This window comes from Centruroides vittatus, unplaced genomic scaffold, assembly GCF_030686945.1.
Source record: "Centruroides vittatus isolate TY-2023 unplaced genomic scaffold, ASM3068694v2 contig_17, whole genome shotgun sequence".
Lineage (NCBI taxonomy): Eukaryota > Metazoa > Arthropoda > Arachnida > Scorpiones > Buthidae > Centruroides > Centruroides vittatus.
This window is the reverse complement of record NW_027121033.1, coordinates 825612-851056: the sequence shown is the minus strand read 5'-3', so window position 1 is coordinate 851056 and position 25445 is coordinate 825612. Positions and strand designations below refer to the sequence as shown.

At 34.9% G+C, this 25445-nt stretch overlaps 4 protein-coding genes across 4 annotated transcripts; 2 read left to right on the top strand and 2 right to left on the bottom strand.

The window, feature by feature from the left end:
* The first annotated feature begins 51 nt into the window (after positions 1-51).
* On the top strand, positions 52-1904 carry LOC136969093 (PC-esterase domain-containing protein 1A-like). The gene is made up of 2 exons (XM_067263198.1): positions 52-943; positions 1777-1904. Exons 1-2 carry the CDS (start codon positions 97-99, stop codon positions 1794-1796), a joined length of 867 nt encoding a protein of 288 aa, XP_067119299.1. The 5' UTR covers positions 52-96; the 3' UTR covers positions 1797-1904.
* A 10972-nt stretch (positions 1905-12876) lies between these two features.
* LOC136969086 (tetratricopeptide repeat protein 33-like) lies at positions 12877-16243 on the bottom strand. The gene is made up of 5 exons (XM_067263182.1): positions 16136-16243; positions 13717-13937; positions 13566-13647; positions 13204-13335; positions 12877-13138 (listed from the first exon to the last, which is right to left on the bottom strand). Exons 2-5 carry the CDS (start codon positions 13935-13937, stop codon positions 12977-12979), a joined length of 597 nt encoding a protein of 198 aa, XP_067119283.1. The 5' UTR covers positions 16136-16243; the 3' UTR covers positions 12877-12976.
* On the top strand, positions 16115-23041 carry LOC136969085 (ATP-dependent DNA helicase PIF1-like). Its single transcript, XM_067263181.1, is given in 11 exon segments — positions 16115-16294; positions 16351-16412; positions 18749-19290; positions 19421-19664; positions 19736-19756; positions 19759-20003; positions 20101-20207; positions 20278-20417; positions 20494-20688; positions 22512-22657; positions 22748-23041. Coding segments are annotated over 9 exon segments (1812 nt in total). The 5' UTR covers positions 16115-16294; positions 16351-16412; positions 18749-18783; the 3' UTR covers positions 22955-23041.
* Positions 23042-23629: 588 nt separating this feature from the next.
* LOC136969108 (uncharacterized) lies at positions 23630-25104 on the bottom strand. Its single transcript, XM_067263209.1, has 2 exons — positions 24998-25104; positions 23630-24524 (listed from the first exon to the last, which is right to left on the bottom strand). The coding sequence occupies exon 2, from the start codon at positions 24522-24524 to the stop codon at positions 23862-23864; it is 663 nt and encodes a 220-aa protein (XP_067119310.1). The 5' UTR covers positions 24998-25104; the 3' UTR covers positions 23630-23861.
* Between the last annotated feature and the right edge of the window lie 341 nt (positions 25105-25445).

Genomic DNA, 25445 nt, shown 5'->3' with positions numbered 1-25445 from the left:
CATCTGCTCCTTTGCTCGAACTTGTCACGTGGCGCGTGCAAGTTCGAAAGTTTCGAATCTCACGTAGAGTGTGCGGGTGTCAATTTCGGGTACGTCATGGCCGTTATAATGCCCGATATCTTTCTACATACTGATTTAAAGAGACTTTTAAGTTATAAAATGGTGGTTTTCTTGGGTGATTCCAATACCAGAGCCATTTATAAGGATTTTGTTGCATTGGCTGAAGAGAATAATTTTGTCAGTGAAAATGGCTTAAAAACAAAAATGGAGAAGTCCTTCCTTGGAGATGAATTAGTATTCTCCGTCAGGAAAACTAACGAGAGAATATATAAAGAGGAACGAGTGTATAAAAAGGACTGTTTCTGTTTTGAGTTCTACTTCATCACTAAAGTGTACGACGAGTACATGGAATACATCCTCAACAACCTGACCGTGAAGATGCCGGACGTCGTCCTCATTAATTCCTGCCTGTGGGACATCACCCGTTGGGGACCGAGAGGTGTGGAGAAGTACAAAGAGAACTTGAAAGTCGTGGCGAAAAAATTCTGCACCGTTCTCCCCGAAGACACCCTCGTCGTGTGGCTCACCACCCTTCCCATCTCACAGGACATGCGGGGTGGCGTTCTGGTTCCGCAGCTCGAGTTCCTCAAGTACTCACTCCGGTATCATGTGATGGAGGCCAACCGGTATGCAAGAAACGTGTTTGTGCAGCAGGGACTGGACGTTCTAGATCTGCACTATCACCTCCAGATGCACATTTACCTGAGGGGACCGGACGGCATCCATTGGTTATCGCCAGCAGTTAGACACATGACTAATCTGATATTGACTCACGTATCTTTGGCTTGGGGAGTTTCGCTGCCATCCAGATTCAAAAGATTCCATAATTTGGAATGCGTCGAGAACACCGCGACGGAAGAATGGGAGAGAGAGAAGAAAGTGAGTAAGAAACGTAAAAAAAGATTTAAGAAGAAATGTAAATTTCAACCGTAGAAATGTTGCATCGTTTGATGGCTTCTGTACAATTAATCAGTCTGACGGAGTGAGTCAGAGCATAAATTTGATTAATAACTCTCTAATAATTAACAATTTTCAACACAACATACAATTTTGTCAAAATAATCCTTGTACTTTTGTCAATTATGACAAAAGTTTGAATCAAACTAGAGAGATGTCTGCACTAAATCAAAACAACACAAAATGTCAGGTTAGAAAGTCAGTTTTACAGCAAAATAGAGGTGACAATATATCTGTTACTGTTCAGTTTAAATGAAACTTTGATTCGTAAGTTTGTATCCACATTAATCCATTATTTAAGAATACAATTTAAACTTTTTTTGTATTTGAGTTATGAAAATAAAAACTAACTAAAGAATCTCCATGTAGCTTTGAATTACATAAACATTTGAATCTTTCACTATGAGTTATGATAGACTTTGAGAGCATTGAGCTCTGTTAATGTCACTGCATGTTACAAGTACTATAAGCAAAATTACAGTACCCGAGGTGAGTAATGGAGTTTTGTGTCTTCGACGGGGAACTCCATTGCTCATGACTGGTTGCATATTACCACCTGCAGGAAAACAATAGGTTAGTCGATTAAATTTTATTGATATTGCTTCAGAACAACAATAGAAAGGATTGAAAACCAAATGAGGAAGTGGAGAGGATTTCAACTCAAATTCTTATCAACCTACTAATAAATTAATTAAGTTTTAGAATTTATAATCTTTACTTAAAATTGTTTAGAATTTTATATAACTTTATCTGTTACAGAAAAAGAAATAAATAAGTAAGTGAAGATCACTTCTGTTTGACAGTGAAGAGGCAAGATATTTTAAGTTATTGACCGACGTTCGTTCACTTTGAATTGTATTGTAAGAAAATATTTTAAGGTTGCATATTTTTTTCTGTACAAACATTGTAAAGTAACATTTCAGAAAATAAATTGCTTTTAAAAATAATTCGGTGTCGATCGAGTCTCCATTTTGTGAAGTTTTATATTGAAACACACTGAAGTTTAGTTAAATGATTATGATCAATTATGATAATGAAAATTACTTAATGGCATATGGGATGTGCATAAACATAGGAACCAATGGAGAAAATGAGCAACAACTGATTAATGCTATTATAATGAACAACTCTACAAAGTGTTAGACAAGTCTACCATCGTTGCAGTTTGAAATTTTGCCGCACGGCAATCGAATTTTGCATGGTTATGTCTTGGAGTTTCGGAGCTTGCACAAAACTAACTTCAGTTTTCGTCTCCTTGGTGACAGACAGCTTGGCTTTATGTGGAAAATTTTCCATCCATTCCAGACTTTATGCACATCCTAGAGTTATTGTACTGGAAATTTGCTGAGATAAAGATAAAAGAATGATATGTCATTCTATCTTACCAGCTATAATTACATCTGTGATGCCTTACAATTTCACAATATAACTATTGTGCATGATGTTACTCCATGTAGCTAACTGTAAGCTTTAAAATACAGGAGCAGTAGCTTGAGAATCATTCTTTAGCCCTGTGAGCATAACTATTTTGGATAGTATTAGCTGTTTATGTTTTATTGATAAGTACAACAGTAGCTAAGGTGAAGTGGCAACCATTATCAAATTATTTAAATTTATGATGCCATTTTCATCTTAGAAAATTACTTATTAATAATTGGTTTGGAAATATAACAATTTGAAAAATGGACATTCACTTTTAAATTTGTGAATAATTATAAAATTTATGCACAAAATATACTTTCAGGCATTAGCAACATAGCTTCTTGTCTAGAGAATTGCAGATATACAAATATCAATACTAGGAATCAAATACTAAGATCCTATATATCCATGGTGACCATACTGCAGCTTCCAAGCCACATGCAGCTCTTCTAGACCCTTACTGTGGCTACCATATAAATTGGCATATACAGCAGAACTGTTAAGAAGTTTTTGTAGGAACCAGTGTAAAAAAGTCATTTTCCTGTATATTCAATTGTATTTCAATATCAAAGTAATATGATATAGCATAGTGTAACATGATAGAACAGTACAATGCACTGACTAGCAGGAAGTTAAGTGTCCAGTGTCGATATGAGGTCACAAGAGCAATAGGAAGTATTATCAAAACAATAAAATTCCAGCAAAATTAGTGACCACCTGAGGTGTGCAGGTGTTTGATATACAATTTGGTGAATATCTAGAGTTACTTTATTAAAACTTTACTGTTTTTATAAGTGAAAATAAAATGATAAGGTTTGGCCAGCCATTATATATCATACAGTATCAAGTATCATGATATGCTTTACATTAGTTTTCTTTCTGGGACTAGTTTTTGTCCCTATCACAGATTCAATCTGACCTATGATGGTTAGATGGTTAGAGATGAGATCCAACATTTTCAGATTAAACATTATGAAAATTTTTGACCCAGATTAAAATCCAAATCCCCAGAACAGTAAGATGATATTGTCTATTGCTGTAGCCATGTCAACAAAAGGATTTTGGTTAGAAAACAATAGAGGAAACATAATATAGGCACAGTACCATTGGTTCAAAGCCTTCCCTATTAATCATTTTTTGCCAGACCAACTGTGATCATATATAATAATAATTCATCAATACACCTTTAACCCACTAATTATACACCCCACGTGTCTAAAGTATACCATGGATTGCTAGAAACGTAAAATAAATGAAATACGGGTAGTTGTACAGTAATACATTAGTGAAACAAGATGATTAAACAAAATTAAAGGTAAATTTTTTAATTTCTGTGCTTACAAAGAATGCCGCATCACTACTGCTCCCAAAGTGACAAATTTTATATAATGGATCAAGAGGGACTAGTGTTTATGTTTGACTCCACCATTGACACTCTCACCTCTCTTAGAAGCTATAGCTAGTGTTAAATTTAAGCAAAATAAACTAAGAATATCTCAAAGCTGTGGTATTGTCATAAAGAGTACAGTTTAAGTAATTTAAATAAGCACAAACTACATTATAATATCATCTTTGGCCACCCAATAAATTTCAAGGTGACAACAGGAATTGCAAGTTCCCTCTTGTAATTTTGTCTGGATTAAAGGAGGTATCAGACCATCCATCAGTTGCTAGAAATTTGGTGATGTACCCATATCACTGAATTTGCATAAGAATATAGTATAATTTCTTGACAGTAAGTAACAATAAGTTGTAAAAGCTACATTTGTCTGTGGGCTTATATTGATTGCTATTTTTATATTTTGCAATTTTGTTCAATTGTACATTTGCATGAAAACAATTTGCTACTCTAGTATGATAGCATAAAATAGCAAAACAAAAACAAGCAGAATAGTAGATGTTTATTTAAAATCTGGAGTGTATGTTAACATATGTACTCAAATTTCAATCATTTGGGATAAATTTCATAGTTTTGTCCAATAATACAATTTGGTAACAATTTTTGCCATGCACCTATATATTGTGGTCCTTGATTCCAAGACTTAATTGGTTCTTGGAACATTTTCTTTAAGCCAGAGTTTTTCAACCTTCTAATGGCACCCCCAACTTGATCATTTTTTCTTGTGGTGCCCCTACTTCTTTATCAAAGTAGTAGTTATGCTTTTTGTACTTTTAGTACTACACATTTCTTATGTGTATTTCTTAGTGTTATGGTACTGCTCAGCACTATTTTGCAGCCCACCACTGAAGTATTTTTGTGGCACTCCAGTTGAAAATCAATTAATTGTTGTAAGCTAACATAAAGATTCCATAAACAATATCATAGATTGAAATATTCCATTTGAAGTTCTGCTTAATTCCAAACTGTAAGAACAATTACATCAGGTTGTAAAGGTAAAATTTGAACATTTCAATTTTTTTCTAGAAATGAATGAAAAAAAGGATATATAAGTAAAATAACCAAAGGGCATTTCATCACACATTTCATTGGAAATACAGTGGATGCATCAGTAACATCTAACAATATGAAACTTTCAAATGAACACATTCCAATGCTGTTGCTCTATCATATCAAAAGCTGGCACAATACAACAAAAGCTCACCATCTTACCTGCAAAGCATTTGTTAAAACATCCATTAGCAACAGCTGGTCGACCTAAGGTCGACCGACCAGCTGTTGCTAATGTCAAAAAGATCTCCATTTGTTTAGCTGCATCCAACCAACATCACTGTCACAAAAGAACTTTACTGTGAACAACTGGATTGTTTGAACACAATGATCCTATCATGGTGTTCAAACAATTCATCCAATACTACCACAACAATGCATCAGCACATACAACAAAGATGACCTTAGATAAACTGGCCAGTCTGGGAAGGTTCTACCTTGTCCACCTTACAGCTCACAAGGGGACAGCATGACGTTCGTGTCACCTACAGTATTTTAATCAAACTTGGTGAGGTTATAGTTAACATAACCATTTATTTTTTGACTCAAAATGGGACATTGGTTTATTTACGTTAATTAACAGGTAGTCAATAAAAAAAAACTTTTTTAAAGTTATTTATTCAGAAAAAATCAGTTAGCTTAAAAGTTACGAATTAAAAAATATATATACCCGAAACGTTTAGTTATATTTATATTTATCAGAGGAACAAATTTGCTTTAATATAGCTGGTGATGATTTTAAGTAAGAATGAAACTCTTGGCACGTTTTTTTTATATTCACCTTAATTATCAACATCGCCTTTAGAACTGAAATTTGTAACTGGGTCTTCTCAGATGGCCACAATTTGTTCATCATAGAAAATACTTTTTCTACTGGAGCATTTGTAGCAGGCAAACATAAAATATATTCAATTAAAATAGAAAAGTTTTCTTACTGAAGATTGTTGGCTCGAAAGTGTTTGAATACTTCCACCCAATGAGTTTCCGTGGAAACATTTAGATTATTCCATTCGGTTACTTTATCCGATGTAATGTAGTTACAAATTAACAAAAATTCGTCAAAAACTTCTGCATCTTTATTACAGTCAATATATTCCTTTTCAATTAATACATCCAGAGATTTTTGAACATCTTCCCATGAGGGGTGATGATTGCAATTTTGTTAACACATTGTTAGTTCCTCGCCTAGCCGCACCTCCGAAATTGACGTTGGCATTGTCTCCGCAAAATGTCACGACTTTTGCTGTCAAATTATTATCTGTCAACACTTGGTTTAAATAATCGACAATGATGTTAGAAGTCTCACCTGGTTGGTCTTGGAGATCTAAAATTTTTACTTGCACACCTACGTAAGGTTGAAAAAAGCTCACTAGAATAGGGTATATTTTCTTGTTACCATGGTTTGAAGCGTCGTTTAGTATTGTAATACAATTGGACTTATCAAGATCATCTTTTAATTCTTTCATTGCTGTAGGCGTCAAAACATTTACTACAATAGCTTCTGATTTCGTACGCGCGCATGTAAATTTGGGATCAAAACATGATTGAATTAATTTCGACGCACAATCATTAGAGCGAAAACTGTGGTTTTCTTGTATCGTGTGATAAGCCCAGACGCCTTCTGCCGCGGCGATATCCAAATCCTTTAAAGTTGGTGCATCCGATTTCTTGAAAAAGATTAACATCGAAGAACTCGAAGCGGTGGTACAATCAGCATTTTTATGTTTTTCAGACTTTAAATGCTGTTTAATATCACTGGCACCACCATGGGAAACGCTAAATTCTGTACGACACTTTTCACATCTGACATCTGAGGGAGTATTTATTTGCTTGATAAACGGATATTTTACTTGTAAGTTAACATTGAACGTACACTTGCGTTTCAGCATTTTAACTTATGATTCCAAAACAAAAGAAGTTTAAGTTATTTACTAGGTACACGAGCATCAAACAACAACAAAACAAATATCGAGAAGTGAGCGAACGAAAAATCTGCCAAACAATTAGTCAACAAAGCGCGAGCGATGACGTCTTCATCACTCTCGGCTATCGTCGCGTCAACCGACAACGCGGTTTGCTCTCGCACACCGATCGCGTCTGGCCGCCGGCTCGACGGCGTCGCCGGCTCGACTACTCAAATTTTCGCGCGGTTTCAGAAAATGGGACAATTTTGCATCCCAGAGTTCATTTTGGGGACACCGGGACTCGTAACTCTAAAAAGGGACAGTCCCGTTCAAAACGGGACGTCTGGTCACGTTAGTTATAGTGCATCCCCAATGACTGACGTGCCAAGCAGTAAGGCACAATACTCAAAATTAAACAACAAAACTGAGGTTAAAAATTGCAAATCACTTAAAACCATTAGGATTCCTATTATTTGTAGAGTGGCCGGGTAGCTTGGTGGGGCCATGTAGTTTTATAATTACGAGGTTGGTGTTTTAAATCATGGTGGTATCAATGTTATTTTTTTTCTTACTAAAACTATAATTTTCACTTTATTCTTGGTATATTTAAATTTATACTGTCAGCCAAAAACACTGATTTAGTTTTAGAAAACTACAAATGCATAATAAACAACGTAGTAATAAAACAATAAAATCCATCTGTTTCAAGTAACAGGTGAATGTCAATTAACAAATGCTATTATTGTTAAATAGCATTTGCATTTAACATATTTGCAGAATATTTAGCATATATTGCATATTTAGCATATGCAGCATATACAGGGTGACAATAATTAACCCGTAAAAAGTTTGTAGCAATGCTGCACCTGAACTTTTTTACTGTCACCAATTTACATACTATTGTTTAATTCTCCATGATTTCCTGCCCGTGTAGATGTACTTTCGATGTAATAAGGGTTAGTTCTTTATTTTTTTAATGGTGTCGAACAAATGTTGTGCAATTTTGGAGCTATTCTGGCAAGGAAAGCATCAATGTGAAATTGTTCGTCTGCTCGGTGTTCCAAAAATGACAGTCTCAGATGCAGTTCGGCGATTCAAGGAGCTTGGCCACAATGGTGACCGTCCTGGACGTGGAAGAAAGCGACACTGTCAACACGTCTAGGAACCGCAAGATCATCACAAAGCGAGTTGACTGACATGCGAAAGGTCTCCATGAGAAAAATTGCTCGTGAGATCAGAATCAATTGCGAATCGGTGCGGTTAATGGCGAAAAAGGAACTCGTACTCAAGCCCTACAAGTTCCAAAAGGTTCAGCTCCTCACCGATGAAAACAAGTACGTGAGACTCCAAAGATCCCGTTAACTCAAGCGTCGGGCCGCAGGTCGACAATGGGAGTGCATTCTCATCACAGACGAGAAGCTTTTCTCCGTACAACCATCAAAACGACAGGAACTGGTCCGCGGGGGCTCCTGGACGCTCAGCCGTCATCGAACATCACAAAATCCAATGTCAGTCATGGTTTGGGGCGGAATTTGTGCGAGCGGCATGACACCCCTTGTTTTCGTCGATCAAGGGGCCAAAATCAATCAAGATGTGTACTCACCATGACATTCTCGAGGCTGTGGTACTTCTGTGGGCTCAGCAGCATTTTGGCAGTGCGAAATGGACGTTTCAGCAGGACTCGGCGCCGACACACAGGGAGAAGAAGACTCAGGAGTGTGCAAGGCTCATTTTCCCGATTTCATCTCGTCTGCGGAATGGCCACCGTACTCGCCGAATCTGAACCCAATGGACAACAGTGTGTGGTCCATTTTGGAGGCCAGGGCCTGTTCTAAGTGCCATGAAAGTTTGGAGTCGCTGAATCAATCCTTGCGCTGGGAGTGAGACAAACTGTCTCCAGAAGAGTGCGGCCCATCGCTGAGAATTTCAAAATGCGTTTGGGGCTCTGCATCAAAGCAACAGGAGGCCACTTTCAAACTGGCTGAATATCTGATTAATACGTAAAGTATTGTCACTGTTATATGCTGTTGTTTTGCTAATTTTCATTTCTTTAATAAATTTACGATACAAAAAACTTGTACGGGTTAATTATTGTCACCCTGTATTGTAGCATATTTATTTAAAAACAAAACATTTTCTGTATATTCATATAAAATATGTACTAAACTTATTCCGGAAACAAAGTCATTATTTAACTCAATTGCATCTTTGTTTGATAAAAAACGAAAGGATGGCTTCGATATCTCATGCAAACAACGATAGCATAGAAATGTGTTCTGCAGAAAAATCACTGAATGACAATATTACAAAATTTACATATTGTGAAAGCATCTTTCAAAATTGAGACCTAATTGTACTGAGGATTCTTCATCTGTTTCAGAAGTTGCAAAGGCGGTAGAAAAAAAGTTAAGAGCTCTGATATTTTCAAATGTGATACGGTACAAAAGATTCTGCCCCAAATTAGTTGACAATGGAGAAGTGTTTTTAAACATTAATCAAGTTTGTTTTTCCAGTGGCATATGTAAATCTTATTGTAAAAAGTATTGTGCCTTACTGCTTGGCACAAGTCAGTCATTGGGGATGCACTATAACTTCACTGAGCTTGACCAAACTTGATGATTTGGATGTCATGCCATCCCTTCATCAGACTTGGCCTCAACTGACAACCATCTATCTTGCCCCCTGCAGACTCATATTGCCAATGTATTGTCAATGACAATGCCTGAAACTACAGACTTACTTTAAAGAAAAACCCCCAGTTATTCTATGCTTATGGGATTGAAAGTTTGCAGCAAAGGTGGCAAGATGTGATTGATATTGATGGTGATTCCCTAAAAGGCTGAACTGTAATTGTGATTGAGTTAATTGTCAATAAAGAATTTTCAAAATGTCTAAATTTTACCTTTGCAACCCAATACATTTAAAACAACAGTATTAAGATTTGTGGATCTTGTAGAGAGAGATATACATGAGCAGTTTTAAAGTGAAAATGTACTACATACATCTTGAATGCTTGATTTGATATAATAGTGATTAAATTTTTATTTTGCCATTCACAAATACTTGCGTCTTGATAATATTACAACTATGGTGAGGAGGGCTTCCCAAACATACACCAGTTCCTCTGATCACAGTACCCGAGCATCACCACCCGGTCCCAACGTCGGTTGTGCTTATGCTGTGACACCATCCTCAATAACTCAGTGTCACACCTGCATACCCTGATAGAATGTTGATGGTTGATATGTTTTTTATTTTTTATAAGTTATTGGTGTTAAGAATTTAATTGGTAATTTAATATTTTCAAATTACAATATGATAGAATATATTGAACACTTATACTTCACTTGTATCAGTACTTCACTTGGAAGAACTGATGCTCGCCCACTTTAATTGTAAAAAATGGAAATACTGGATGAATTGGATTGTTACGTAGATCTATGAAAAATACAAATGTAGAAATAAAATTTTTAATTTGTGTCCTTATATGATATCACTAAAGAGGTGTTGTAAACTTACACCAACCCAAAATGCATTTGTATAATCTGATGTATAATATGAGTTCAATTTGTGAAATAAAGTCATAATTTTCTAACCAGAAATGCTGTGAGGCCATCTGCCAAAAAGGTTTTTTTGGATTAAAGGGACATTATATATAGAAAGTTAAGATCTAAATTAAACAAGAAATTTCGATGGCTCCTTGAGGCTACACGCAAGCAACGTAGTCAACTGCAACCAATCCCGTTCTACGACTATATGGGGAAGCATATTCCATCCCCGATTTCCAGGATTACACAACAAGGACCTAAGTATATTCCCCCACCATGCGACACTCTGGTGTTGTCCCAGAAAAGCTCAAGAATTGTCAAGTGGCGACCAGATTCCCAGATATGGAACTGTCCATCATCTCGACACTCGCCTCTGTGAAGAAACCCACCTAATAGCAAAAACTATTCAAACAGTCAATTCATAAGGCAATACTTGGCAACAGGCGACTTAAGGTTCCTGATTTCGGACAAGGAGAAGTTCATCTTTTGTGGGAAGAGGATTTTCTAAGTAGAGATGCAGACTTCCTCAACCAATCCCACATGGTGGTCTTACAGGAGGACCCAACTCCAACCGTATTAAAGAAGACAAAGAAAATACTAGCACTTCTGAGTATATCTGCCCTTCTTCCCGGTCATTTGGAACCTCTGTCCGACATAGCATGCTATGTCGGACAGAGAATATTGGTAATCTTTATGCATTTTCACTTCAAAGAAGAGCCCCAGGCTCTTCTTTGAGGTGCATAAAGAGGGAAATGCATAAAGAGGGCTGGCTATTAAGGCCACTGGTTAACAAAAGGTTCCATCCTACTTACTATCTTGAAAAGGCACTTGCCAGGCTCCTAAGTGGGCTTCCTTCCCCCCTCATCACACCTTCCTCCATCGTAGCCAAAATAACTCTATCTGCTGTGCTAGAAGAATTATCTCCTAATAGATACAGCTGCTATAAAATGGATGTTGTTGCTCTCTGTCCCTCTGTACCTCAATTCAAGGTTATGCTTGCCAACACGCTACTTATCAAAGAGTGCTTTTCTGCACAAGTTTTAGAGATCTGGGAAGCTTTACTCTTTGTTACTGAACATAATTACTTTTGTTTCAATGGGAAAGTATATCTACAAAAACAAGGGGTCCAATGGGCTCACCATTATCTGCCATACTAGCAGAATTAGTTATAAGACATGTTGAACAAAAGATTTTTAATTTCCCCCTCACGTTAGCATATCTACTAATATATCTGAGGTATGTAGACAATATTCTCTTGACAAGGCAAGACATGGAGGAGGATTTCTTTGTCCCGAAACATTTCCTTGCGAATGTTTATTCTTCTATCGACTTCATCTGGGAAAAAGAAAATGGGGGAAATTGCATTTTTAGAGCTAAGGAGTTTAATATTCGCCATGTTCCATAAATTTGGTAACATACCCCCTTTAATCCCAGCCACGGCTTATCAACTACAGCAGTACATTAATGTGGCTATAGCTCTTTTAATTAAAAAGGCATTTTATTGCCATCCATGCAAACCGCTACCAACATCGAGCTCACTCAGCAGTGACTGTGGCAGGATATAGCAATTCCAAATATAACCATGTCTTAAGCAAGGTTAAAAGATCTCTTTTTCCTGCCACCACCTTACACAAACCAAAAAAATAACATTACAACTAAGCATTAAGCAAAAACATTAAGAAAATTCTTAGGGGATTGAACTACATGGGGATTATTACCATATGATCAAAGAAAAACTTTACTTGCAAGGAGTAGATGTGGAAATGTTGCAAATTAACTGGTCCTATTTCTGCCTTGCTACACACCACAAAAACTTAAATGTCGGGCATTCACAACAGATTTGAAAGATATTTGAAACATCTTGATGCCATCACCAAGTCTATTCTTTGCAACTAAGCAGATAATATACATTTCTAGCATGAAATCATTAACTAATTATACAGTGAAGCATTGAAAATCCAGATAGGATCTGGCCCAAATTAGTCCAGATTTCTGATGCTTCACCACACTGATAAACAAAAACAGCAAGCTACAATAAGAAATATATCAGTATTTGACTCAAATCTGTAACATTTTAGTAGTTTTTCATTAAAATTGCAATTAACAAATAGAGTAAATATCTTCCATGTTGTTGACTGAATGATTGAGGTAATAGAGACATCAGCCTGATACTCTAGGAACCTAGATAAAATCCAGGCAAGTTTTCATGGGTGATCTGTCCTAGATATGTCAGGACCTGTCACCCAACATCCATTGTAGACTTTGCAAACCAACAATGGGAACGGAAAAGTGGCCCTCTCAGTGCCCAAGGGACAGAAAGAGCCAAAAATGAAAAAATATCCATGCGTGAACAACTGGCTTCGTAAATCTCCAAGATACCATACTTTTGTGAATGATGTTACAAATATTATCTGTATTATTTATTCCAAGTCCAAAGTTAATGAATTGAATTGCTCAATTTTTTCAGTATTATGTTTCAATTCACATTATGTTTAAAACTGATCAGTATTTAAAAGTAAATAAGAATCACAAATGATTCAAATCTATTATAATTTATAAACTAAAATAATATACACAAACACATAATTAAACTTTTAACACACGAAAATCTGTACAGGTATCAAGTAAAAACAATACTAGGTCACGTCAGAGGTCTTTTGAGTTTCCTTTTCATCATTTATTTCCAATTCCTGTTTCGTTTTCTGATCCCATAACGCTAACGCCCATTTCAAGTCTTCCTCCCACAATTCTTTTTCTGTAGGATTTATGTGTAATGCTCTCGAAAAACTTTTGATTGCCTGAAAAAGAAATGTGTTTCGATACAAAATTAAATCCAATTAAAATCAAAACTTGACAATCTTACCAGTTTTATTTCTCCGATTCCTAATTGAGTTCGACCAAGAGTTTGATAACCAACCCACCACCTTGGATTAAATTCTACTGCTTTCTCGGCAGCTTGTACAGCAGGAAACACTTCATTCAGCTGCATCAGCACCTTGAATGCAGTTAAATAAAGCATTATTTTATGCTTAAGATTTTTCTCCTTGATTACATCTACGTAATTATATAGAAAACCGACGCCAAATTATACTAATAAACAAATGATAAAGCTGAGGTAATTATCAGGCTAGTTAAATATACAGATATTTAGAATAAAGATAGGCAATTAACTCGCCATCTTGTATTAGATTTAAGTTATAATTTGATCGTCTATAGAACACATACTTGAGCCTTCATTTCGTATAACTTTTCATCAGTCGGTGTTAACTGTATTGCTTTGTCCCATTTCTTGATCGCTTCCCAGTATCTTTAGTGAAGGTACGATTTAATATTGAAACAAACAATTTGACCATTCAAATCAGTCTTAAATAATCACCTTTCGTTTTCTGCTAACATTTCTCCTTCATTTTTTAATCTTAGACTTTTACTTTTGCATTCTTCTAACAGAGACATCTTTCTTCTCTTGAAATTTTGGACGTTGTGATCATCTGGATTGTGAGCGAGTTGGTCGTCCTCCTTTGCATTATTGCTGAATGCATCCGATGCCTCTCTTGACACCTTCTGACCGATTTTCCTCTTCCATCCAAAAGTTGTCATCTTAATAAAGAAAAGAAAGATTTCATCATTAAGGTTATGTTGTAGGGCAGGGGTGGCCAAACCTTGACACGTTAGGAGCCATATTCCACATATCAGAAATATATGAGGTCACATCCTATATTGGAACTGTACTTTATATATAATCTATATACTGTATATATTAGAGGTAGGGAAGGAGTCTGACTTTAGGAATAAGGGTCCAATATATGGGATTGCAATAATAGTCTAAAAGAGTTGCAGTTTGGCAGTGTGGTTACAATGTTTGTGTTTCACTTATTGACAAACTAGTAGCCCAGGACACTCCCTAGTAAGTGTTCTAGCAACATTACAAATTTCTATGAGGCATGTTTGATTCACTTAATTTTTAAAAGTTTGATGAGAGTTTCTATTATTAAAATATTACCTTCCGGGAGTCCACTATATAATTTTCGAGACTATTTGAAAACTATCCGTTTTTTCGTTATTCGCCCCTAGTGCACGTTACGGGCATTCTGTGACAATAATAAATTCCTACTACAAATATACTGAATTATTTCTATTGTTATTGGCCAAATGAATAATAATAATTTATATTGTTAATTTAAATGTTTGAAATATGACACACGATAGGGGTGCCTCTAGTGCCTGTTTTTGGCATAATGGGGCATTCAATGGGTTATATATATAGATGTTGGGCTACAGACTACCCAATTCTGACAATTATAGCTCTCAACACAGTTAGCCAGTGTAGTTAGAAATCCCAAGCCGAAGTGAACTGATAAATTTCAATTTTGGGCCCTTTGCGACAGTAGTGCCAATGATACAATTCAACTTCGAAGTATCATTACCAGTATTTGTTTATTTCTTCACACCCCTCCAGTACAGATCCTTGTCAAAGGCAACCCAAACTCACAGATCATAATAACAAGTTACGCTACATCCTACGTGGCAGCGTCAAGTGATCGTGGGCACGAATACACTACCAAACAGAGCAAACCAATACAAGCAAATGTGAACAACTGAGCAACTGCACTTAGTATGCAGCGACAGCCAGACGATGCTTCTACATGCACATTCGAGAAGCAGCTACCAAGTTTGATCACCACTTCCATTGCTCGCACTTCGAAAGAAGAAAAGCTGGATAATCTTTTATTTCATGATACAAACAGAGAAAATCACCAAACCGATGACATTTCTTATAAATATCGCATGTCTTCTGCCCGTAAGAAGTTTCGGTAATACAAACAGAAAACACTATTTTCTGCAGCAAGCATTCAACGAAGTTGTCTCACTGTCATTTTGTAAATAACACTGTCTGAGTGATACTCTCTAGCTGGAAGTGGATACAAAGATTCTTTCCGCCTACAGTCATTGGACGCTGATGCATAAAACATACCCGAAAGAGCAGGCAGTGCCAAACTATAAAGATATATTTTGGTGCCCACTCTTGACAGTTAATGCAATGATCTTTATTCTTTACACGTACAGTACCTGCAATACATGTAAACTATGCATGTCAGAATACCAATGATTTCTCTATATTCAAAGAATTCAATATCAAAATTCATATTTGGAAATTCACTTGATGATTCGGTACATATATATATATAGTCTTTCCTGTATTTTTAAATTAAAAAAATACATTTATAATTTAACAAAGTAATTTTAATTAATGAGCTGTTTACACCATCATTCCGACACCATCTTTTTTTTTTATCGCACATGTTCAGATGAGGAAATTTCACATTAATATTGGATTTTCCTTGAAGCAAAATTTCGCGAGTTCAATTCTATCGTCTATTTTACAAAATTCCTCCAATTCTACACGAAAAATACTGGAAAATACCCGCGAAAGTTTCCGACTACGTCATAAAGTAAACATAAAGTAAACAATCCTAATCGGTGTCTGCCCCGTCGTGTCTCGCGGCGCGAGTGTCGCGACGTGGTGATTTGGGAAAATCGGACTCATTTTACGGTATTTTAACCAAATTTATTATTTACTATTAAAATTTGCCTTTCTTACTTTATAAATAACAATTTTCATGGTCACGATCGGCTAAAAAAACAATTTAATCACTAAATTTATAACTCAAAAGGCGCGAATTAGCACGCGATCTTTCGCGTATCATGTTCGATGGAAGAAATAAAAGTAAAAATTTATTTTTTAATATTTCTTCACGCATTACAACTAATAGGAAATTCTCAAATAATCAAAATACCTTGAAAAAATTTAATAATTCCGCATCTCATCGAGCAATGTTTATAGCGCCATTTTACTTCTTCCCACACCGAACACTCCAAGTATGTAAAGATGTTATTGGTCAATTTTAAGCCAATCGAGAGCGATGGAATTTGAATTTAAAAGTCTTTGTTAAAACGTGGACGAGTGGGCTGTATTCTCCATATCAAACAAGCGAAAAAAGGAAAAGGAAAGGTGGACGAGTGTACGAGAAAGTACTTGGCGTGGATACTTCCCTTAAGTAATTCTGTTATAAGGTATCATTAATGTCATTTCTTCTTTCGTAATGGTAAATGTCTTGATGATAAATTATACAATAGTAAATTTTGAGGTATTTGTTTATTAACTATACACCAATGTTCTATCTGCTGTAACTCAATGATCCTTAGGCTGTAAAGCAGTAAATTAAAATGTGTCTATTGATAAATACACTCATTAAGTATATAGGTACTGTACCATAGGTGAATACTTAGCAAGAATCAGCATTAACCATCAATTAGGTATGGTCAATTAGTAATTCATTCATTCAATTTATAAGAAATTGGCTATACTGAAAAGTTTAATACTATTCTTTATTTCTGAATGGATATTCTATTTAATTCCAACATTTAGTAAGCATTTATAGCTAAGGTGACCAACTTTTTTACAATGAAAAGGAGGACACACATAAATTGAAGGAAAAAATATTGTAAATAGAAGAAACATTATATTCATTGCAACAATAATACACTATAATAATTTCTACTGCATGCGTACGTTCTGTGTTTTGTTTCAGTAAGAAGTAAACAAAGCTACTTGCGGGCAGTGCGCTCTCTCAAGGTCTCCTGTGCAGAGCACATGTGTTTCATAGTTGCGTTTTGCTGTACTGTACCGAGCCTTGATGAACCATCATGTCAAATACAAGCACATCACATCACATTACATGCAACAGATCAGCTTGGCATTAATTGAATAAGGAGATTTACAGATTAGTCTTCAAATATCAAAAAGGAGAACATGTAGAAGGACACTTTTCAAAGAGGACTGTCCTCCCTAAAGGATGAGGGTTGGTCACCTTATTATAGCTCATTTTGTAAATCAGAATATACCGTTAATTACTTCATTATCTCTAAAGACAATCCTCATCTTATCCCTCCTTTTACAATACTTTCTTTAGATTTGGTTTGCTAAACTCCAGTGGTACGCTATAACTTCATGTAAGCAAATTTGAATTAGGGCTCCTCGTGTATAGTGTTGACTTCGGGGAATTTTTTCAGAAAATATTTCCTTATATTATATTTTAGAAGATGGCTCCCATCGACAGGAAGTTCCAAACCAAAGGTAATTCCCATTTTGCCTATAGGATAAGGTGCCACTGCCAAACTCTTCCACTTTTTATCTCTTCTCACAATTGTTTATCATGGAATGTCTAGTCTTTTCCTATTCTAAGTTATTCTTTAAAACATTTAATATTTTAATTATTAGTTCTTCATCCATGCTCAGATGTTTTTCACAGTGATAATCCAACTTGGACTATGTAGAAATTTTCTAGCATTTAAAAAGGTTTGTACATGTTTTCAGTGGATGAACAGATGTGGAACTGCAGACAAACTTTCCCAGAAATTCACAAAGCCTGCTTTCACCAGGACCAATATCAGACTCTTGGTTAACAAATTCAGGAAAATGGGTAGTATATGCAATGCACAATGTTCTGGGAGAATGGGTGATCTGCTATACTGGACAAAATAATGTGTAAAGACGAAATAACACCAGAGTGCTATTTGATCAATCAGGAAGCTCAGATTGCAACAACTGACAGTATGGAAGATCCTCCGTTACTAACTGAAGAAGCATGCATACTATTTCCAGTGTGTAAGCTAGAGGTAGGAAGATTATGCCATATGCCAAGCAATGTGTCATGATCTCTTGGAAGATGTGGAACAGGAGAATTTGATGGTATTTCCACATGCACAGACTATTCTTTTTATTCAAGTCAGCATGTTTCACGTGACCTGTAAACAAATGATTTAGTTAGCAATTTCACGAAAATGGATTGAGATTTTATAAATGCTTTGTATAATCACCATTATCAGCAGAATAGCAGACTGATTTGAATACTTTTGTCAGTTTTTTAATTTCAGGAGTCCAATACAATTCATAATAATAGATTTATGAAATGATTTGTATATTACAAATACACAAATGTCCAAAACTTACTAACAAACAACATTTGTAAACGAATAGAGAGAACTGCAGACAAATATGGCAAGAACTATATTTCTTGATGTCAAACATAGAATAATACACAATAACTTAGAGGATTTTATAAATCAAAGTAAACCTTTGATGAATAAAAGTAGGCTGTTAACTAGGCAGAGAGACTTGTAGATATGGAATGCATCCATCTCGAACTGTAATGCAGCATTCAAAATAGCATGGCAGGCTTGTCACCAAATGATCACTGAATGGCTCTTTGACTTCTTCCAGTTGTCATTACTGGTAATTGTGTTCATCCTTAAGTTTTGGACATTTGTGTATTGAAATATTTCTTTTAATACTTAATATGAAGTAATTTATTAAAAGATAATAAATCAGATCCTCATTTCTATTGTAGGTATTATTTTGAGATGTCAACAACCATTTAAGTCAATGCATAATATGGAAGATACTTTGAAATGCTCACTGAATATAGAAAGTCTAAGTAAAACGGGAGTCAGCACAAAATGTAATGTATTAAAATCTGCACAACTTTTATTAGGTAGAAATGAATTTCGAGATATAATTTTGAAGGTCGAATCTGACAAATTCAACTCAAAGTACATCATGAAAGATGCAGCCATACATAAAAGATTCGTCAAAGACGGAAAAGCTACAATAAAGTTGTCAAATCAGAACCTACAATTCCTGATTTCAAACTGTCCTCCTAGAAGTTTAATGATATTTATAAAGACTTTAAGTTTGAAGATGCAAAATTCCAAGGCGGAAACGTCACTGACTGGAAGACAGCGCTTGCTGGCGGATAGAGCAAAGACGTTTGAAGAAATCAGTCCCCTGACTGAAAAAGATGTAAATGTGATGAAGACTAACAGAATATCAGCTGTTGCATTCTCCACAACACCAAACAATAAAAAGAGAAAAATAAATGGAACAACAGAGGTAAGAAATACCTACATTTTAAATTAAATTAGCTAATTATCATATTTATACCTGTAGATATCAATATATCTTTTCATAAATATGTTTAATGTTTTAAAAATATCCAATTTTATTCTTTTTAATATTTCAGAATGAAAAAAAACAATCTGTGCCCAAGAATATATCATCTTTTCAACTTACTGCTGAGCAGAAAAATGTATTGAATGCAATTCTTAGTGGTCAGAATGTATTCTTCACAGGGAGCGCTGGTACTGGAAAGTCATATTTATTGAAACGAATCATCGGAGTGTTGCCTCCCGATACTACGTTTGCCACGGCTAGTACGGGTGTGGCTGCGTGCCAAATTGGTGGGATAACTCTTCATTCATTTGCAGGTTTTGTTATGGTTGCACCTTGTTAATTTTTATGTTAAGTTGTTTCCTAGATGTTTAATTAAATATTTCAGGTATTGGGTCAGGCAAAGCTGACATTCAGCAATGTATCCACAGGCTCTTAGAAAAGATGTTGTGCAGCAATGGAGAAAGTGTAATCATTTGATTATAGATGAAATATCAATGATAGATGGCCAATTTTTCCAGAAATTAGAGAGAATAGCTCGCATAGTACGGAATAATCAGAAACCATTTGGAGGGATACAGTTAATTATCAGTGGTGATTTTTTACAGTTGCCACCCGTTACTAAAGGAAATGAGAAATGCACCTTTTGCTTTCAGGTAAATTGATTTTTTTGTGTTAAACTTTGACTTATATTAAAGTTTGATTTGTCGTTGGTAATTATCAAGGAGTTAACAAATTATTTTCTGTCATTAGAGTGAAGCTTGGAGAAATTGCATCGATGTTAGTTTGGAATTAACGCAAGTTATGAGACAAAAGGATGAAAAATTTATTCGAATATTACAAGACATCAGAGTCGGAAGGTATTACACTTTACTTTTTGATTTTGTATATACGTATTATGTAAGTTAATTATGTTTTAATTGGTTTCAGATGCACAGAGGAAACTACAAATATATTATTACAAACTGCCAATAACACTGTAGAAAGGGATGGAATTTTAGCTACCAGACTCTGCACGCACAAAGACGATGTCGAGTTTATTAATGAAAGTAAACTCAAGAGTTTACCCGGTAGAGAATTTTTTTCCTCAAAATTAAATGAAGAGTGAGAAATACTTAAGTTATGATGCATTAAATATTATTTTAGGTAAATCTAGGATATTTAAGGCTTCTGACAGTGATCCAATGTTAAGCAAGTATATAGATTCCCATTGTCCGGTCGGACTGCAAATTGAATTGAAAGAAGGATCTCAGATTATGCTAACTAAAAATATGGATCTGCAGAAAGGTCTTGTGAATGGAGCGCGTGGTGTAGTAATCGGATTTGATCAGCAACAAGAAGGTATGGAATCCTTTTATGTACTTATAATTTACTATTAGCAATCAGAGGGTATTAGGGTAAGTTCCCTGTTCTAGAGAAGGGATCCCAAATTGTTAATATCAATTCCCAGATGTCAATAAAGCATTTTTGGAGATCAATTGAAAATGATTCATTAAAAATTATTAGTCCAATAGGTTATATATATATATATATATATATAAACCTATTGGACTAATAATATTGGACTAATATATATATCAGTTCAGGATGTTGTAAATTTGAATACTGTAAGTAGATCTTTTCTGAGAAAAAAATGTGTGAATTAATATTTATTTATTATTATTAACAGTATTAGCAAAAAACAAAAGAGAGGGTTTGATAAAAGGTCAAGGAATCTTTTGAAGGGGTCAATGATCAAAAAAGTTTGGGGACCCATGCTCTAGAAGAGCTTCTCCATATCCAGTAAAACTTATTTCACTTCTCATTATCTGTCTCAATAATTTACTCTCTTCAACAATTCTTCTCAACATCTCATTTTATTTTTCTGGCTGTTCTGTATACCAAAACAAGAGAAAGTATTGGAATCATGTCAAATTTTTGAAATACATCTAAAAAAATAAAAAAAATTTTATTTGGGGGTCAATAACAGATTAATCCATTTTATATTGTTTCATATGGAAAAATTTGTTTTGGTTTTTGAACAACTATTAGGAACGAATTACATTTGAAAACCCAGGTTTGATTGTATTCACACAGAATATAAGAGAAACTGAAGTTCATGGATCTATTTGAGGATAGAGGCAACACAGGAAAATAGGTTTGAGTTAAAAATACTGGCAATTTCAACTTAACAAGATCATATTATGTGGCAAACCCTACATGCTATGTCTGCGACCTGTAGTCAGCATTAACGCAGTTCAAATTAGCAAGGTTTTACTGTATTCTTTCTAACTTTTCTCACTTTATTCCTTTCCTTACTACTACACCTTGTTGAGTGTTTTCTGTCTCAAAATTGTTTTGTGTACCCAGTACTGCATTATCCAATGGGCAAAAAGAACAATTGCCTGAGGCCCCAACAGGTTACCAATCTTTTATAAACACATTACTATAGTAAGAATATCAAAATTAAATTTGGGCAATGTCTGGGGACTCTAGAGTGCCACTTTTGCACAAGTGCAGGTTGCACTGGCACGGCACAAAGATTGTGTTAAAAACCAAACAAGGATACTGGGGAATTTCCCCAAAAATTTCCCTGAACAAAAATGTTTAAGTCAACACTGTACATGGAGCCCCCTAATTCAAAATTGCCTGGAGCCCCATGAAGCTATAATGCGCCATTGTGTATACAAATCTAATATTTCCTTTCATAGTATCAGAGATGTTTTTTTACAAATTTTGTTGGGCTGTTCTGCTTCTCTTCATTCGATATTTCTTTTGTTTCTCTGTATTACTGTTTATGCACTTTTGTAGTTGCCAATTTTACATTATAGATGAGGCCAACTTAATGGATAGGAAAGGCCAATTTCAGAATGCAAGAGCTGAGAAATAACAACAATTTGTAGAAAGATTGTCAACAAAACTTGCAATATTCAATCTTAACCCTTTTTATTACAATAATAGGTTTATAATATTGGCTTTTCTGTAAATACAGAGTAATAGTACATTGCACCATATACAATAAACTTTTTTTATTATCTAGACAGAATAATAAGCATTGGTTCTCTCTTATCCCACTCACAAGTGTGCAAACATACAGTATATGTGCATATTTGTATAATTTTACAGATATTACATAAATTATAATTGTCATAATAGTCAATACTTACCTAAATGAATATTTTTAGGGCTACCGATTATCAAATTTTTATGCAGAGTAAAACAAACTGTCGTGTATGAAAGATGGCTTGTCAAAGCTCCTGGAGGAGTTCACTTGACTAGGCGACAGCTGCCTTTAATGCTGGGTTGGGCAATGTCCATTCATAAATCTCAGGTAATACTAATTAGAAATACACCCTCTTTTAAAATATATTTTGGAGTCAAATCTTTAACACTGTTTTTTTTTTTTTTTTTTTTTTTTCAGGGAATGACATTAGACTGTGTAGAAATTTCTCTGGGGAGAGTTTTCGAGAGCGGCCAGGCCTACGTTGCCCTGTCCAGAGCTCGTAATCTGGAAGGATTACGTGTGATAGATTTTGATAAAAGTCACGTCAGGGCAAATCCAGCAGTTTTAGCATTTTATAGACAGCTTAGGTACGCAAATTCTGCCTTGGAAATTTTTCATTTATGACGGTTACTTTATATAAATTGATGAATTTTTATCACAATTGTGTAGTTATGCTCAAAATTTAATTTCTAATAAAGTATTTATTTTTTATCTTGTTTTTTTAATAAAACCTTGTGACCAAAATAAATTTTTTTCCATTTTTAACTCTATGCCCTGTGAGCACTAAGAGGTTCTTTCTACCATACCTATTGCAGATTTGTCCAGGCCCACAATGGGAGTGGCTAGGTTATAAAGGAAAGGACCCAACTTTTCCTCTCTGTGGGCACTTAAATTGACTTTTTTAAAAGGTCTTTTAAGATTCATTCTCTGATTAACATAGCCATGGAGAGCTATCGTGAGCCCTAGATGTAGAATTTCCCAGGCCCCTATGTGTGTTCTAAAGTGGTGCTCTTAGTTGCTCCCTTTTTTCTCTCATTATAAATGAAATTAATTATAAACTCCATACAACACTCAACACTGTATAACAATACATAATACCAGAAAATCAGTTTAAGTAGTGTTACATGGTAATTATTACACGATATATGCAAATAAGCACCCCTACATTGAATCATTCCCCATGTTCAGAATGTCAGAAGCTGCAGAAATGTGGTTTTCTGACTTTGAGAATCAAATTTGTAAGCACAAATCTATGCCAAATTTGTGTTAAAAAATGATGATAATCACTAGACACACAAATTTGAGTGCTCAAAACTTCTTTAATAATTTGTTTACATTAAATTTTGTATACTCCAAGATTTAATTACAATATCATTAAAATAATATAAATGCATATTTAAATTTTTGTTAGATATATCTTGTAATATTTTTGAATTGCGTAGAAAACTATAATTTTGAATTCTCCGACGCTACACATTAATTGACGTGAAATTTTGGAGGAGTTTTGTGCCCAATAACATTAAAATCCGCATTATTTCTTTTTGTCTTCCAACATATCTCTAGTGCAAAATTTAGAAATAGAGAAAGGATTGCGACTTCCCACATTATTCATCCATTCTGCCTGAAAATCATCCACTTCTGATTCTTCCATGTTGATCAACTGCTGGTCCTCCTCTATCTTCCCAGTTCTGCGGTCTTTGCGTTTCTCCAAAACTCGAGCCTTCTCTCCCAGACGATAGCCGACACTCATCTTCTCGGTTCCCGTTTTCGAATCTCTGACACACTTTCTGCTCTGTCCTGCTCCTTCGGACCCCTCGTAATTTGACACCGACGCCTGGTACACTTCTGGTTCTTTGTTTCCCTTCTTCTGGTAAGTCATCACGGAAGAAGAGGTGAAAGTATGGCAGTCAGTCGCATCTGTCGGAAAGCGTGGAGAAGGAACATCAAATGGTTGGAAGTGCCATTTGAAACGACCCAGATCACTATGGAACTGCTCCATTGCAGACCCAACATTCAAAGGATCTAAATTTGGGAAAATGCCGTCGTCTCTAAAGGTATTCTTAAATATTTCCGGAGGATCTGGCTCTTGAAAGAACGGATCATCTATGAAAGGTTCCAGGAAGTTGGAACCAAACCAATTAGATCTTTCCTTTTGAGATTTTGAAGCACGTTCTTTCTTTCTTGAAACAGGCATCTGGAAGGGTAAAATATAGAGTTACTTATGAAGTGTTATTAAAATCATAATGCTACAGCATAAACCTAAACTGAATACAATTAGAAAAAGTGAATATTGGTCTTATAAGCGCTATTTTGAATGGTTTTCTGATTGACCAATAAAAAGCCATATCCTAAATCACGTGACAGTCAAACATTTAATTGGCTGATTTTAAATAACGGTTCGGTACAAAATTTAAAACCGTTAATGTTAGCCGATTTATTTAAATTTTAAATTTTTCCGTTTTAATTAATGAAATATGAAAAATTATTTTAAAAAACGTAAAAAATTCAAATGCGTTTTTAATTTTCTAAATTCAAAATATTAGAAAATTCGCTTAATTTGTGTTTTTAAATTTTAAAATAATTATTTCAATAAATTATGTTTTTAATCATAATAAAAATAAAAAGTATAAGTTAAAAGGTTCGTTTTAATACCTTTTGGAATTTTACCTTTTAGAGTACGCAATTCGAACAGAAATCAATTTTTTTCTTCCTCCTGTATATTGGAGCTGAGTGGCGACATCTGTTGTTCTATAAATTTCTAATTATAAAATTTTCTTAATGGCCTTTTAAATTTATTTTATAATAAACTTTCGATGAAAAAATAATAAAATTTTTAAATAATATTGATTTTAATTTTTATCTGAAATAATACATGTATAAAGTAAGCGGAAAGCGAAAAAATATTTTTTACAACGATATATCCGATCTGACGTCACTCCAGTAGGCGAAGATTACAACGGTAGTATTGGACGCCATGTTGAGGCTAGAATACAGAACTTTAATGCGGTATTCTACCCTAAGCATGGCGTCCAATACTACCATTTGCCAACCTCTGACACTTTGGAATCATTTTTTGAAAGATTTTTAGTTTCTACTGTCGAAAGTTTCATTTGGA

Bases quoted from the DNA above. Each gene is read 5' to 3' on its own strand.
- LOC136969093 (XM_067263198.1), top strand. From the start codon at position 97: ATGGCCGTTATAATGCCCGATATCTTTCTACATACTGATTTAAAGAGA. The intron at 944-1,776 runs GTAAGAAACGTA...TATCTGTTACAG, and splicing joins GGAGAGAGAGAAGAAAGTGA to AAAAAGAAATAAATAAGTAA.
- LOC136969086 (XM_067263182.1), bottom strand. From the start codon at position 13,937: ATGACAACTTTTGGATGGAAGAGGAAAATCGGTCAGAAGGTGTCAAGA. The intron at 13,648-13,716 runs GTGATTATTTAA...CCTTCACTAAAG, and splicing joins ATGTTAGCAGAAAACGAAAG to ATACTGGGAAGCGATCAAGA. The intron at 13,336-13,565 runs GTATGTGTTCTA...ACTGCATTCAAG, and splicing joins TATACGAAATGAAGGCTCAA to GTGCTGATGCAGCTGAATGA.
- LOC136969108 (XM_067263209.1), bottom strand. From the start codon at position 24,524: ATGCCTGTTTCAAGAAAGAAAGAACGTGCTTCAAAATCTCAAAAGGAA.